Source organism: Anas platyrhynchos, chromosome 2 (genome assembly GCF_047663525.1).
Source record: "Anas platyrhynchos isolate ZD024472 breed Pekin duck chromosome 2, IASCAAS_PekinDuck_T2T, whole genome shotgun sequence".
Taxonomy (NCBI): domain Eukaryota; kingdom Metazoa; phylum Chordata; class Aves; order Anseriformes; family Anatidae; genus Anas; species Anas platyrhynchos.
The window spans coordinates 144328227-144341067 of NC_092588.1; the positions used below are offsets into that span (position 1 = coordinate 144328227).

The window sequence follows — 12841 nt, forward strand, 5'->3', positions numbered from 1 at the left end:
GTGTAAACAAGAGGATGGTAGGTGGGAAATAAATAAAAGAAAAAGTATCTCCTTAGTATGGCAAAGGACATACATAAGAAAAAAAAGTTAGTTCAGTTGTGAAATTTTCATGCAAGTTTAAAAACAAAAGGAGATACCACTAAGGAATGCTTTTGACTTCTAGAAACGAAATCTGAATTTCTAACAGTGAATTAGCTGAACATGCGATGAGAAGAAGGGAAAAAGTACCTTTTCATTAGTATAGTCATTGGTATATAAGGTTTGACCATGTTCATCCAACTCTTCTGACCAACCCCTTGGAGGAGAACCATACTGACTATCTGACTGGCTGTAACAAGAACTGTGGTCGTTTTCTTCTGATGAAAGATGCTACAAGTAGTCAGAAACATAAGGCAATTTTGAGAATGAAAATGCTTTAAAATCTGAAAGATCAAAGATTATTTGGAGAGAACGAGAATAGCAATAACTGAGAGAAGTTCACATTTTTATACCTTACATCAGAAAATCAGACAGACATTTTTACAGTTCATAAGGATTTGATAATTGCTAGGTAGTTCAAGAACACTTTTAGAACAGAGTTTATACTGTTAATTTTCTTAATTCTACCATACCAGATTCCAACCACTCAGATTTAAACAATGCCATACAACAATTTCAAATATAATTTGGACTCCAAATTTTTTGCCAATCTAAATTTTATTCCCACAAATTTACATTACTGATTGATGAAGAAAGTCAGCTTTAGTAAACTCTGTTTCCCCAGAAAACCTGTAAGACCTACTGGCTTCCTGGCTTTCATACCTAGATTCTTTTCTTCCCTTCCCAAGTAGTACCTAGAAACATAATAATCATTTAGGATAACTTCAAACTCCATTTCCATCTATCTGGGTCTGCAGTGCATCCTACAATGAGGAGGAATTTCCACCTTCCAATGCTGACAAATTTGACAACAGGTGATCCATAAATCAAGATATTCCACCAGCTGAAGGCACAGCTAGCTGAACTGCAAGATTACCTTCCAGAGGCAAGAGTGGATTATAATGTAAGGAACAAGTTTGGCATGTGAAGTAAAGAAAAGATTTTGCACACACATCAAAACCTCTTTTCTTTAGTACACCTCATTCACCTCCCTCCGTAGGTATTGTAGATATTATTCCAAGTATCCACTCCATGCATCAAAAAAACCCTCTCTACACCCATCTTCCACAACAGTATTTCTACAACAGTCTCCTGAGGAAATCATCACGCGTTTCCTTTCACACTATCTTTGATCATAGGTTGGTACTAGGCATAAATCTTAAGGGGGAACGCATCATTGCTAGTTGAAAATAATGGTTAAATATGGACTAAGGTTCAACAACACAACGTAAGGGTTTTAAAGAAAGCCATAAAGCAGGAAGAAAGGCAAAACTCCCACTTAATAGTAATCCAAGCATCAGAAATTCACCAGTTTTAAAGAGGCTGTTTTTAGAGATTATATATTTAGTGACATTTCCAAATTATTATATGGGCTTCTGGTGTTAGCTTCCTGAGTAGCTTACCACATGCATGAGGAAGACTCCCTAAACTGACACAACCTGGCTTACCAGACACAGCAAAACCCAGAGCAAAATCCATGACCAATTTGGTCATTAACAAAGCAACATAAGCGTATCTTCTACAGCAAAAAGGATGGGTGCACTTCAGCTATGCATTAAACAGTCTCACCTCTTGGACTTGGGTTAACATGAAAACCTGAACTGCCAATTTCTAACTATTGGGACAACAAAAAGTCCTCAGCCACGCTTTTATGCTTGGATTGTGACCAATGACTTGATGTTAATGTCATTGGCCCTACTTGAACAACTGTTTTATAGGACAGTCATAGTGTATACGCACATGTAAATTTACATTGTATCTTAACACTTAAATACAAGCACATTGACATTTGTTCAAGGTTGAAGACTTGCAGGGTATTGCTTTTGCTGGTTTTTTTTGTTTGTTTGTTTGTTTTTTGGGGGGGGATTAATTAACAGGAATTATGAACAAATAACATAATCTTTCTTCCAAGTAATTCCTGATGCTGAAGAAGCACTGTACACATTTAAAACTAAACAGAAGACTTAAAAATGAAAATTCTCCAAGAGAAAGAAAACTTTTGTTCAATAAGAACAAGTTAACACGTCTGTAACCCACTATATCATGCCTGAAGATCCAAGGCTGAGCTAATCCCACCTACCACACTATCTCAGACCTTAACCTTGGCTGACAAACTTAGATGAAATGCCTTAGTTGTTTCAAAGTTTATTTCAAACCAAGGCATCCTTCATCCCCCAGCTAGTAGCAACAACTGCTAAAGCCACCTAAATGGGGATTAAAGAGAACACTGGCCAAACCACACTCAACAATTTTCAATTTCTCTTGACAGCACGAACTGCCTGTGAGCTCTCTAACCCCACTCTCCCTTCATGTAGCCTCCACGCTACTTTGCGGAGTCCCATCCTCAATCACAGGATACCACATTTAGCTAAAACCATCTTACGCAGGCAGCTGCCAAAACCTTACACCTCCTAAGAAACTTGCTGTTAAATTTCAAAGCAAATTACAAAAATGCCCCTACATCATTGTTTCTACTGTCTTTCTTGCCTTGTTTCCATTTATGCTGAGAATTCTTCAGGGCAGAGACCAGGACATATTGCACTTAGAAAAAAAGGAATATTTATGGTCTCTCTTCTATAATCAAACCAGTTTTGGAAGTTACCACTACTCTCAAAACAGTGAGAAAAAAAAATGAGTCTTTAAAGAAGCTAGCATCCCTTTATTACCCTGTTTATTTTGAAACAAATTAAAAACAGGGAATGAAGGAGCATCTTGGCCACATTTTTTAAATGCAAATTTTAATTTAAAACAAAACAGTTCTGCTTTTCAGCATGTTGTTGGTTAATTCATTGGTCCGCATGTTCTGGTCTCCTAGCTATGCATCAGAGGTTTTCCCTTTTCTGATCTGACATCACACCTCATTCTACTTACAGTCCCACCCCAATTAAACCACTTCACAGTTTGACCAATTTCTCCCCATTACCATTTAGACCTCTTTTCTCAAGTCACTGCCTCTGATAAATTTTTTCCATACTTAGTCTTACTTTACCAAAGGCCCTGTTAGGATCGTACTGTTCCCCACCCCCCAAGTCCAGATAACTGCTCTAACTTCAGGCTGTTTTCTTTGTGCCATACGTGTTAGCAGCTTCAACACATTAACTATAATTTTGCCTGTTCTTAATTACCAAAAAAATTTCCTAACCAAAGTTTTAAGACCAATTACAAGCTATTTATGTTCTAATAAATTACATATGAATACATACATTATAATAGATAGTCCTATACAGTTCTCATATTGATGTCACCTTGTTATTTTGCTACCTAATAAGACACAACCTCCTCTGAGGACAAACCATCAGAGACACAACTAGCATTTAACCTTTGTGCATATGCTCCTGCATTGCTAAATCTGAAGGGAATGAGGAGAACTGACTGGTATGCAAAAGCCTATTTAATTTCATTAAAAGAAATTAAATCAGTTTTTGCTAATTATTAAGATCTATTTGTTCTAACTGCAATCTAAATCCTCATGGTCAGACAAAATCTGGGATGTTCTATATTTTACTGTAGCTTAGCCTGGGATCTCAACCTGTACTCTAAGGTATTAGAGTACTTAAAGTACTTAAAGGTCATAAATGAAATGGTGAACACAACCAGTAGAGTGTGAAGTACACTCCCAAATGCAGAACAGAAGAGAGAAACTGGCTTTAAAAAAATCAACAAAACCTTTAGTCATAGAGGACAAATAACATAAGGAATTTGTGTTACTGGAAATTTTTCAGCTCGACAAAAGTTTACGTTAATCGAAGCACGCATCAGCCATTGATCTTACACAGAATGAAATTTTGACAGATAAAATTGTTTGAAGGTCAAGCTGTGATACCTTAAGCATCAAAAACAAATGGAAGAACTGAGCTGTCTGATACAATACACAGGCAGTGAACATTAAGCTTTCTGATCATGCACCTACACAGTGAAGTAGTGGTACAGAGGTGGGAATAGGAGTCTGGCATTATTTGCAGATGGTGGGGAAAGAGAAAGAATTATTCGAAGTCCTTCCAAGAGAAGAAGGAATAATCACACTAGAGAACCAGTTACTCTTATTGCTAGGTGAGTTACTACTCAAAAAAGCAATCCTAAGCACTAAGTCACATCCAGCAAAAGCACAGCCAGTGAGAAGTTACCAGAGAGCTGTAAGATGGTTGCAGACATTTTGCCAGTTTACCTGTCGCAGCCACTACCTTGTGACAATAAAAAGCTGTTTAAATGTTTGCAAATGTCCCTGCTGCTAGGAAGGCCATTCCCAATGGCAATGAAGAGGTTCCCTTCTTCTTTCTTTCCTGATTCTGGCACTACTGGCCCAAATGTAGACTTCCACAACAGGACTCCTAGCAATCTAAAATTCCTGAGCAGTACACAATTAAATTTTAAAACTAAATAATGTAATAGCTCAGGAGGAAATCCACCTAAACTATACATATTTGAAAAGGGTATATAAAAATGGAAGAGTTTTTGACAAATATGTTTGCTTTTTCTTTCAATCAAGAAACTGATTAACCTAAGCACTGTTTGAATACAAGAGCACTATTTTAAGCATATTTGAACAGTAATATCCATCTTCCAACTATTCCATTTCTTTATCTGAACCACAGCAGCTCAAATAGACTAACGCTACTGTTTGACTCTCCCTAGCAATCAGCCGCACAGAACATATTTGCACCTCAAATATTATCCTAAACAATCTTTTAACATTAATAATTTCATAGTAAGCTTCAATTCTCTTAAGCAAAATCTGTGGCAAAGCTGAATAACTGAAAAACGCTTCAAAAGGTAAAACATTTGCATAGTGAAAAAAAAAAAATCTATTGATGTATCTCCAGAATAACATTTATGGTTGGAATGTAATCACGTCAAAAAGTTCCTACAGCCAACTGCCAAGAGCTGGGACAGATTCTCCCCACCCCAAGCATTTGCCAGTATTGGGCCTAGACATTTGGTTGGCAAACCTACCAGCACCATAATTTGGCTTCTTTTCTGGGATACCCAGTTACCATTCACAGAATGAAGAAAAGGATTTTCTCAACATAACCAAGGATTGTTGCTTTGACTGCCTCTTCCTCTAGCTTATTCTAGAGTTATCCAAGGCTAGACACAAAAATAATTGAGAAGTGCGTAAATTCAATTCTCCTAAACAAACAGATAAAATGGATGGAATTGGATAGAAGCCTCAATTACACCAGTATTTTTGACCCTGGAGGAACATGCTATGGAGCTCTATTAAGTCTAGTTTTGACTCCTAGATTCTGGATTTCACAGAATCACAGAATTTCTAGGTTGGAAGAGACCTCAAGATCATCGAGTCCAACCTCTGACCTAACACTAACAGTTCCCACTAAACCATATCCCTAAGCTCTACATCTAAACGTCTTTTAAAGACTTCCAGGGATCAAGATATGTGGGATACCCTAAGGATGATGTGCATTACCTAGGCTTTACATAGGTGACTAAGTGAGCACGGGTGCTTGTCAAAACACAGTGCCCAGTTATGGCTGTTGAGCACACAATAACCTTGAGCAGTGGTAATGAAAATTAGGTTTGGTGAGTTTTCATTAGGGCACTAAACATGGAGAGAGCCAAAATTCGTCAATTCTTTTGAAAAACCCTGACCTAAGTGACATGGTCAAGATTTCTCTACATCCATCTATACAACCACCTGAATTCCTCTCTAAAAAAAAAAATATATATTTTCCTCTAAGAAAAATAATTCATATTTAAATTTACTGCCACAGCATTAACCAAGCAGTAGCAAATAGCTATATATCGTCTGCCTTTGTTTTACTGCATAGTTAACTGAGGTTGATAAAAATTCCCCTTGTTTTTTTCATCCCCCTTCCCACACTCCCTCACCTTCCCCATCTCCCCCTTCTCACCCAAAAATATGTTGAATATACTGAAAAATAGAACACACCGCATCAGAAAAGTTATGATGGCCTTCATATTCAATTGTCATTTAAAGTCCTGGCAGTTTCAAGGCTTCCTAGCTTTCCTTTAATTTTAAAAGCAAAGCTGTAACACCTAATAAGGGACTGCTGGGCACTTTTACAACTAGTACTCTGACTCGTGACCTTTAACAGATTTGTGATCTGTCACACATTTCACATACACACTCATACACAAAATTGACGGAAGAGAGAAACTGTTAATCTTCACTACTTCATACCAAGCCACATGACCAAAAAGACAAAAAAGTCACTCCCTGAAACCTCAAAGTTCAGAGATATCAAGTTCCATAGCAAAACAGTACTCAAATACATTATAATCTCATTGTTTGTGATCTCAGAACAAACTACCTCATGATCTGCATGGCTCTGGGAATCCCCTTTATTAATGCTTGCATCTCGGGCCCAACGTGGAGGTTTCCAAGTTCGTTCCTGTGATCCTCTGTTGTAGTAATAACAGCGTCCTGTAGTATCTTTATGGGTTTCCCATTCCCCATTTATTTGGACTGGAGCACTTGTAGGTAGTGGTGGAAGTGCAGACTGAGATATTTTCAGTTCTTGTAAATTAGCATAAACTGGTGAATCAGGCCTCCCTTGGCTTGGTGGAGTAGTTGGCTATTGAGAGAAGAAACGTGTTATTAAAGAGCAAATTAATTTTATAATGCTCCCTTACAAATCAGTATACATTACAGTAGTAAAACAAACCAACAAACTCCCTTTTTTTTGTTACATATAAAAGCACAAAGGACAGCCACAAAATGCCAGGACATGGAAACATTAGGTTTTTTTTCAATATTAAATATAGTTTGTGATGTTTACCTTATAGTTAACAATATTTTAGCATTTCTCCAGCTGACAGCTGATAATTACATGTATGTCTTGCAATTGATTTGAAATGCACTGGAATCATCATCAAAATAATTGTATGTTTAAAAACTTCAGCTTTACAGTTCTGGTATTGCTCAGTAACTCTAAGCAATGTGCTTTTGTTCAAGACCAAGTGTAGCATCTCTTACACGTCACTTGTTAAGCAAAGATGGTTCCCCGGCCTTTTTCCTCCCCTACTGCTATATAGGGGATGGCGAACATAAAGCAGCACTTTTCAGTTTGAAAGACAAGCACAGTGTTATGACAAAGAAACTCCAGAAAACACCTGGGTGGTTTACCTGCAAGCCTTTCCAAACAGATGCTTACTTCAGTTGTTTATGTAATATCACTGACAGTGTTGTGATTACCACTTCCTTCTTACAGAAATTAAGTGGCTATTCTTATCCAGCTAATTTTGGTCATATATATGCACATAAGGAGAACAAATGTCCCCAAGAAAATAAAACACCAATGACAAATTCAGATTCATAGTTTGATAACCATGCTTTCTGCTGGCCTTCATGTTAGGTCTGTGGCTCTTACAGAAACTGTGTGTTCTTTTAAATAAGTCACAGAAGTGTTTAGGAGGAGAATATACTTTCTGACCAATTTTTAAAGTACAAGTACATAAAACACACCACACAGAAGACAAGTAGTTCACGAAAGCTGTGACTAAGAGGTTGTGGGAGCAACTTGTTATTAAACCAAACTGAAAAGCTGCCTGTTAACACAGAGCCACCTCCCTGTGTCAGGGCACTTTATTTAGGCATCCAAAGGAAGTAAAAATATCATTCATACCATTCCTCCCCCCTGCTCAGTTTTAATTCAGAAGCTTTGCTGGAGGCAAGTCCTTGTGCCTCTTGTTGCATCTTTCAAAGAAAAAAAAAAAAAAAAGAGAACACACTGCATTACATAAAAGATCCTTTATAATGTGCTTTTAAACATTAAAACCTTAAATTGCTAATCTCGGCCACATCTCATCATAAATTATTGGGGTTTGCTCAGGCAAGACAGCATATTGTACCACACAATCAGATATAAACTGATTGCACCACAGCTGGAACCAAATATGGGCAATATCCACAACCAAAAGGGGAAATAGCTGGAGAGGAACTTAATGAGATTAGAACAGGCATGGACTTGTCTTGCGAGGCTTTAAAAGAGAAAAGGCAATTTACTACATATAGGAAGTATGTTTAACAGCAATACAAGGCAAACCATGGTGGGGGGGAGTATCTGCAGCACTCAAAATCAGCTGTGAAAACAATTTGTATCCTCTTCCATTAACTCAAAGGAAAGAAATCCAAACTCTGCCTTTTTTTTTTAAGAGGGGCAGAGGGAACACCTGGCTTTGGTGAAGTTCTGTTTCTCGAGGGCATTAAGAGCATAAAGAGCACTGCCACAAGTAAAGACTCATCCCACCATCCTGCCTGAGGATGCCACCAGATGCGTGACTGCAACCAGCTTGTGAAACACCTCCCAGTGTGTGTGGAGTGGCTGCGGGCAGTGGTGGCAGCACGTGGGCCTGAGGGCTGCCCCGCTCCCCAGGGCAATGGCACCAAGAAGCGGCCTGGAGGCAGGAGGCCTGAGGCCCAGGGCTCAGATTTCACGCTGAGGTCTTCCAAGGTCTCAGCATCGTCACCAGAACAGCGCCAGGTGAAGCTGCAGGGCCTGTATTACCCTGCGCTGACACAGGCTGATGCACAGCCACATACTACAAGCAACACTCTGTTTAAGTTTAAAACAGAAGCGTGAGATGAAAGTTTAATGAGTGTTTTTCTTCTGAATGTTTAGTACTACTAAACACATAATACCAACTTCTGGCTTGCAAGTGGGGAAGCCAGAACCTCTGAGGTGAACGACGAACAGGCCGGCTAAGGCCCAGCTACCGCCATGCCCTGCTGAGCTCTCTCCTGAGAGAGTCCCCCAGTAAAACTGCAAGACCTTCCAAGTTACTGTTTTCAACGAAGCATGGAAAACGCAAAAACTAAATCTAAGTACAACATGTAGCTTAGCTATGAAGTACGTGTGCGAGGGATCCGACATGCTTATCAGGAACTACTTTAAATAACCACGTAGCACGCAGCAGGACTTCCTCATACCTCGGGACACGCAACGAGGTACGCTGTTCCCTGCACTGCTACTGCCCAGCATCAATGCTAACCTTATACAATAAAATTTTCTCGTTTATTGACAAATCAAAGCAACTTTTACAAAGCTCTTCACTTCCTGAGGTACCCCTATGGCACTTCGCAGCCGGTGCCAGCAGGGAGGCAGGTCCCTCTCCTCCTTGGGTAGGGGACTGCCACAGGGAGCAGCTCCCTCCAGGTGGCCCTGTAGAGCTCTCAGGCTTCAAACAACTGCCTTGAAGGTGAATGGTGCCAGTGAAACACTGCATGCTGCAAAAGCCTTTACTACTTCCAAGCCAAAAAGCATATTAAAATCATTTAACTTTCTTTTACTTAACCCATTACTCATCACTAATATGGAAATCCAAATAGATAATGCATTACGTAGATAAAAATAGTTTATAACAGCTTCCTTGGCTGTTTTCCCATATCCAGACACATACAGTTAAGGGAAACTTAAATGTATGCTAACCACCAAGCGTTTTAGTATGTACGTGTGGAGCTCCATTTAGAGCTTCCTTCCCTGAGATTCATTTTTGTCCTGAAGAACTCCAAATGCTCATAAACGTGGAAATAAATCTACCGGGACTGCTTGTTCTTGTAATTCTGATAGTGAGAAAATATGTAAAACATGTCCTTCAACATGCACACACACGTACACACACAAGGTAGCTTATACTCAAAACATTTCAAACTTCATCTGCTGCCTGGTATGGTTTCAAGTTTTTTCATGTTGCTTTCTCCTACTAAAGACAGTAGGAATTCTTGCTAGGTAAAAGTGATAAAGGAAAAGCAGAAAGCAGAAGTACTTCTACAATGCCACAACTTGAGCGAAAATTGCATAGTCCACTAAGCACAATGACAACTTTATGAACACAAAGACCTCTCCCTGAACTCAGTAATGCTCGACATTTTAACACATTACAAGTCTGCTGTATTTAAATTCAGTCTTGTTGCAGTATCTGCACAGAAAAAAAGAAAAAAACCTGCTAGCAGTAAATCCTTGCAAACTGACAATGAAGACTTTCACACAGGCAGGACAAAGCTCTCAGGATCCACACAAAACATTCTTCACATACAGACATCACACACAGCTTTTTCAGGACTTAGTTTTTACACTGACACAGTAGGAAGCAGATACGTGCCTTAAAATAAAACAACTTGTTAATCATTCATGAATGAGCAGTCAACATTTTCAACAAAGGCCAGATATGCTATCAGGCCTCTGAACACTTGAACTCAGTGCAATGAAAAGCCAGCTTGCTGTACGTCACAAGGTACTTTTCATTACCAAAATGCATTACCAGTTTCTCAGAGAATACCTTCAGTTTTAATATTACCTTATACAAAAGGCTTTCTTCAGATGACATTATTTGTTCAAGCATTCAAAAAAGTTCGATGCACACCACGGCATAAAACTTCAGTTCTGGGAGAAGGGTAACACATTGCCTCCTAACCACTGCCTAAAAACTATTTTTTCTTTTCTTTTTTTTTTTTTTTTTAATCCAATGAGAACATTCTGAATTAAGAATGCCTGCAATTAAAAGACAAAAAATAAAATTCCTTTTAATCTGATGCTTACCTTTTTCTTTTTACAGCACTTAAATCCTAGGACAGATCTTCTAGAACATAACTGCTTCAAGTATGATTGCAATGCTAGCTTGCAAAACACAAGCTTTTTCAGAACAAACCATACGTGATTTTTCCCTCTACGACAATTAGCTTTATTTGTCTTGCTTCTGTTCGCAGCTTTTCTGAACATTAAGAATTTGGAATTAAGATCTTCCATTTCAGTAACAGCAGTAATCAGATTCCTGAGAGGCACGGCTAAAGTAACAAAAAAATACATAAACCTCACGTTCATGCTCCCTGAGTTACATTCAGCAGCATGCAAAAGAGCAACATGGCACTGAAGGAACCCGAGGCTGTACTGGTGCACAGCAGTGGGCAGGCAGAAGCACAGGCGTATTCTCCAGCATCCAGAGGGGGACCGAAGAATCCCAGTTCCCTCAACAACCGAGCTTCTTGCCAAGGAATTGCCACTGTCCTTTTAGCAAGGCCTGGGACTTCAATACCAGCTTTATTCCGTTAGAATGACATAAATGAAATCTCAAAAACTCTACGTTTTCATTTTCACAAAGTGACAGCTTCAACTGGAATAATTAGCTTACCTCTTCCTTCCTCTTTCTGTTCGTGGCCTAGCTTTCTACAAACACTTTCAGGATCCTACATTCTTTCTAACATATTCAGACACATTTAAAACTTCCTGTAATGCCCAACAAACTTGAGGACGATTTTCAGCAAGTTTGCAGCTACTTCACAGGTAACACTAAAATAATTAAGAAAAAAAGTTAAAATGGGAACCCAAACAATGCACTAACCTTCTCTGCCCTAACACTTAGCTGGGTAATGCTTTAAACTGTAAGCCTACAGTATTTATAAAAAGAAAACAATAAACATTATAAGCCTGCTTACAGCTGATGTTGAATTTAGGGCAAGCAATATTAATGCTGTTAAATATTTTCACTACAGGTTTCATGTTGAGATGATTTGTGATTATAAATTGGTAAGAAAAATTTAAATGACCTCATGAAGTAATACAGAAAAGCATCCTATACAGATGCCTTGGTATATATTTGTCTATTAATGGCAACTCAACAGTAAAATGTTTAAAAAGTGTCCCACTTAAAAAATTAAGCAAATAATCTGAAGTCATTTTTTTGTAATGGCTGGCCAATAACTTTCCATCAGATTGATCAAAAATGTAATTACCAAAAATAAATTACTTGCTTGCTTTTTATTATTATTTTCAATGTTGCATTGAATTACAAGCAAAGCTATTCGTTCTATTTCTGGAAATATTTACCTACATTTTACTACAAATGTCTACTCGTATTTTGCTTTATGAAACTACATTACAAAACAAAGCACTGTAGGACACACAAGACATCACCATCTGCCAGAAAGTTCTTGTGATATTTGCGCCATTAAAAAAAAAATCTCCCAAAGTTTGCAAAAATATAACTATCTGGTGATATCATAATGCCTTTTCAGCAAAGCCTCTAAAACCGAGGACAGTACTAAATAAAAGAACAAACAAAAAAAACTATACATGCACCTTAGTGGAATACAGTGAATTATTTGACTAATATCAAAGTAAAACACGTTCCCTTTTCCTGATAACCTGAAAAAAGTAGCTTAAATTGTTTTCATACTCATCAAGGCAGTGATTCATGAAACTGCACTGCAAAAACCCTGCAGCACAGAAAGCCAAGAGGTTTGTTCCCGTCACATTCACATCCAATTAGGAAGAGAAGCGCAGAGCCTCTCCAGCAGGACAGCTCTGAGACGACTCGGCCGGTCGCTGCAGGCAGCGGTTGGCTACTCCTCTCCCTGCCACAGACAACACTCCATCAATCATAATTGACTGATCAAAGGAAACTGATGGAAAACTGTTCTTCTTCCCTCTTTACACAGTACAGATTTATCATTCACTTTTCTGTAGTGCTCCCAACCATCTCAGTGAGGAACACTTGCATCAGCTTATGAATTCTGTAGCGATACAAGGGAGTTATGATTGATCGGAGGGCTGCGACACTGATGTCAAATATTTTATAAAAACGGAAGTAAGACCTCACAATGGGATCCTTTGTAAAATATGCACAAAGATGACAGTGTTTACCATACTTGTTCTCCACCACTTGCACAATCTAGCTTGTCCCTGTAATAAAAAAGCTTTTGTCCAAGGCTATAGACAAAGCTGCTTTT

General features: G+C 38.5%; 1 protein-coding gene across 17 annotated transcripts in view; it reads right to left on the reverse strand.

The window, feature by feature from the left end:
• ARHGAP12 (Rho GTPase activating protein 12) overlaps positions 1–12841 on the reverse strand; it is a 77800-nt gene that overhangs the window by 38482 nt on the left and 26477 nt on the right. For 10 of the 17 annotated variants that reach the window (XR_005263257.2, XM_072033763.1, XM_038174312.2 and 7 more), the window contains 2 exons: positions 6429–6692; positions 229–369 (listed from right to left, as the gene is read on the reverse strand). Coding sequence is in view for 16 of the 17 variants with exons in the window: in XM_072033763.1 (XP_071889864.1) it covers positions 229–369; positions 6429–6692 (405 nt within the window). In the remaining variant the exon portion in view is untranslated. Of the gene's footprint in view, positions 1–228; positions 370–6428; positions 6693–10655; positions 10878–12841 lie in introns of those variants that run through there. The other 7 variants (XM_072033767.1, XM_038174314.2, XM_072033764.1 and 4 more) reach the window with 2 other exon arrangements.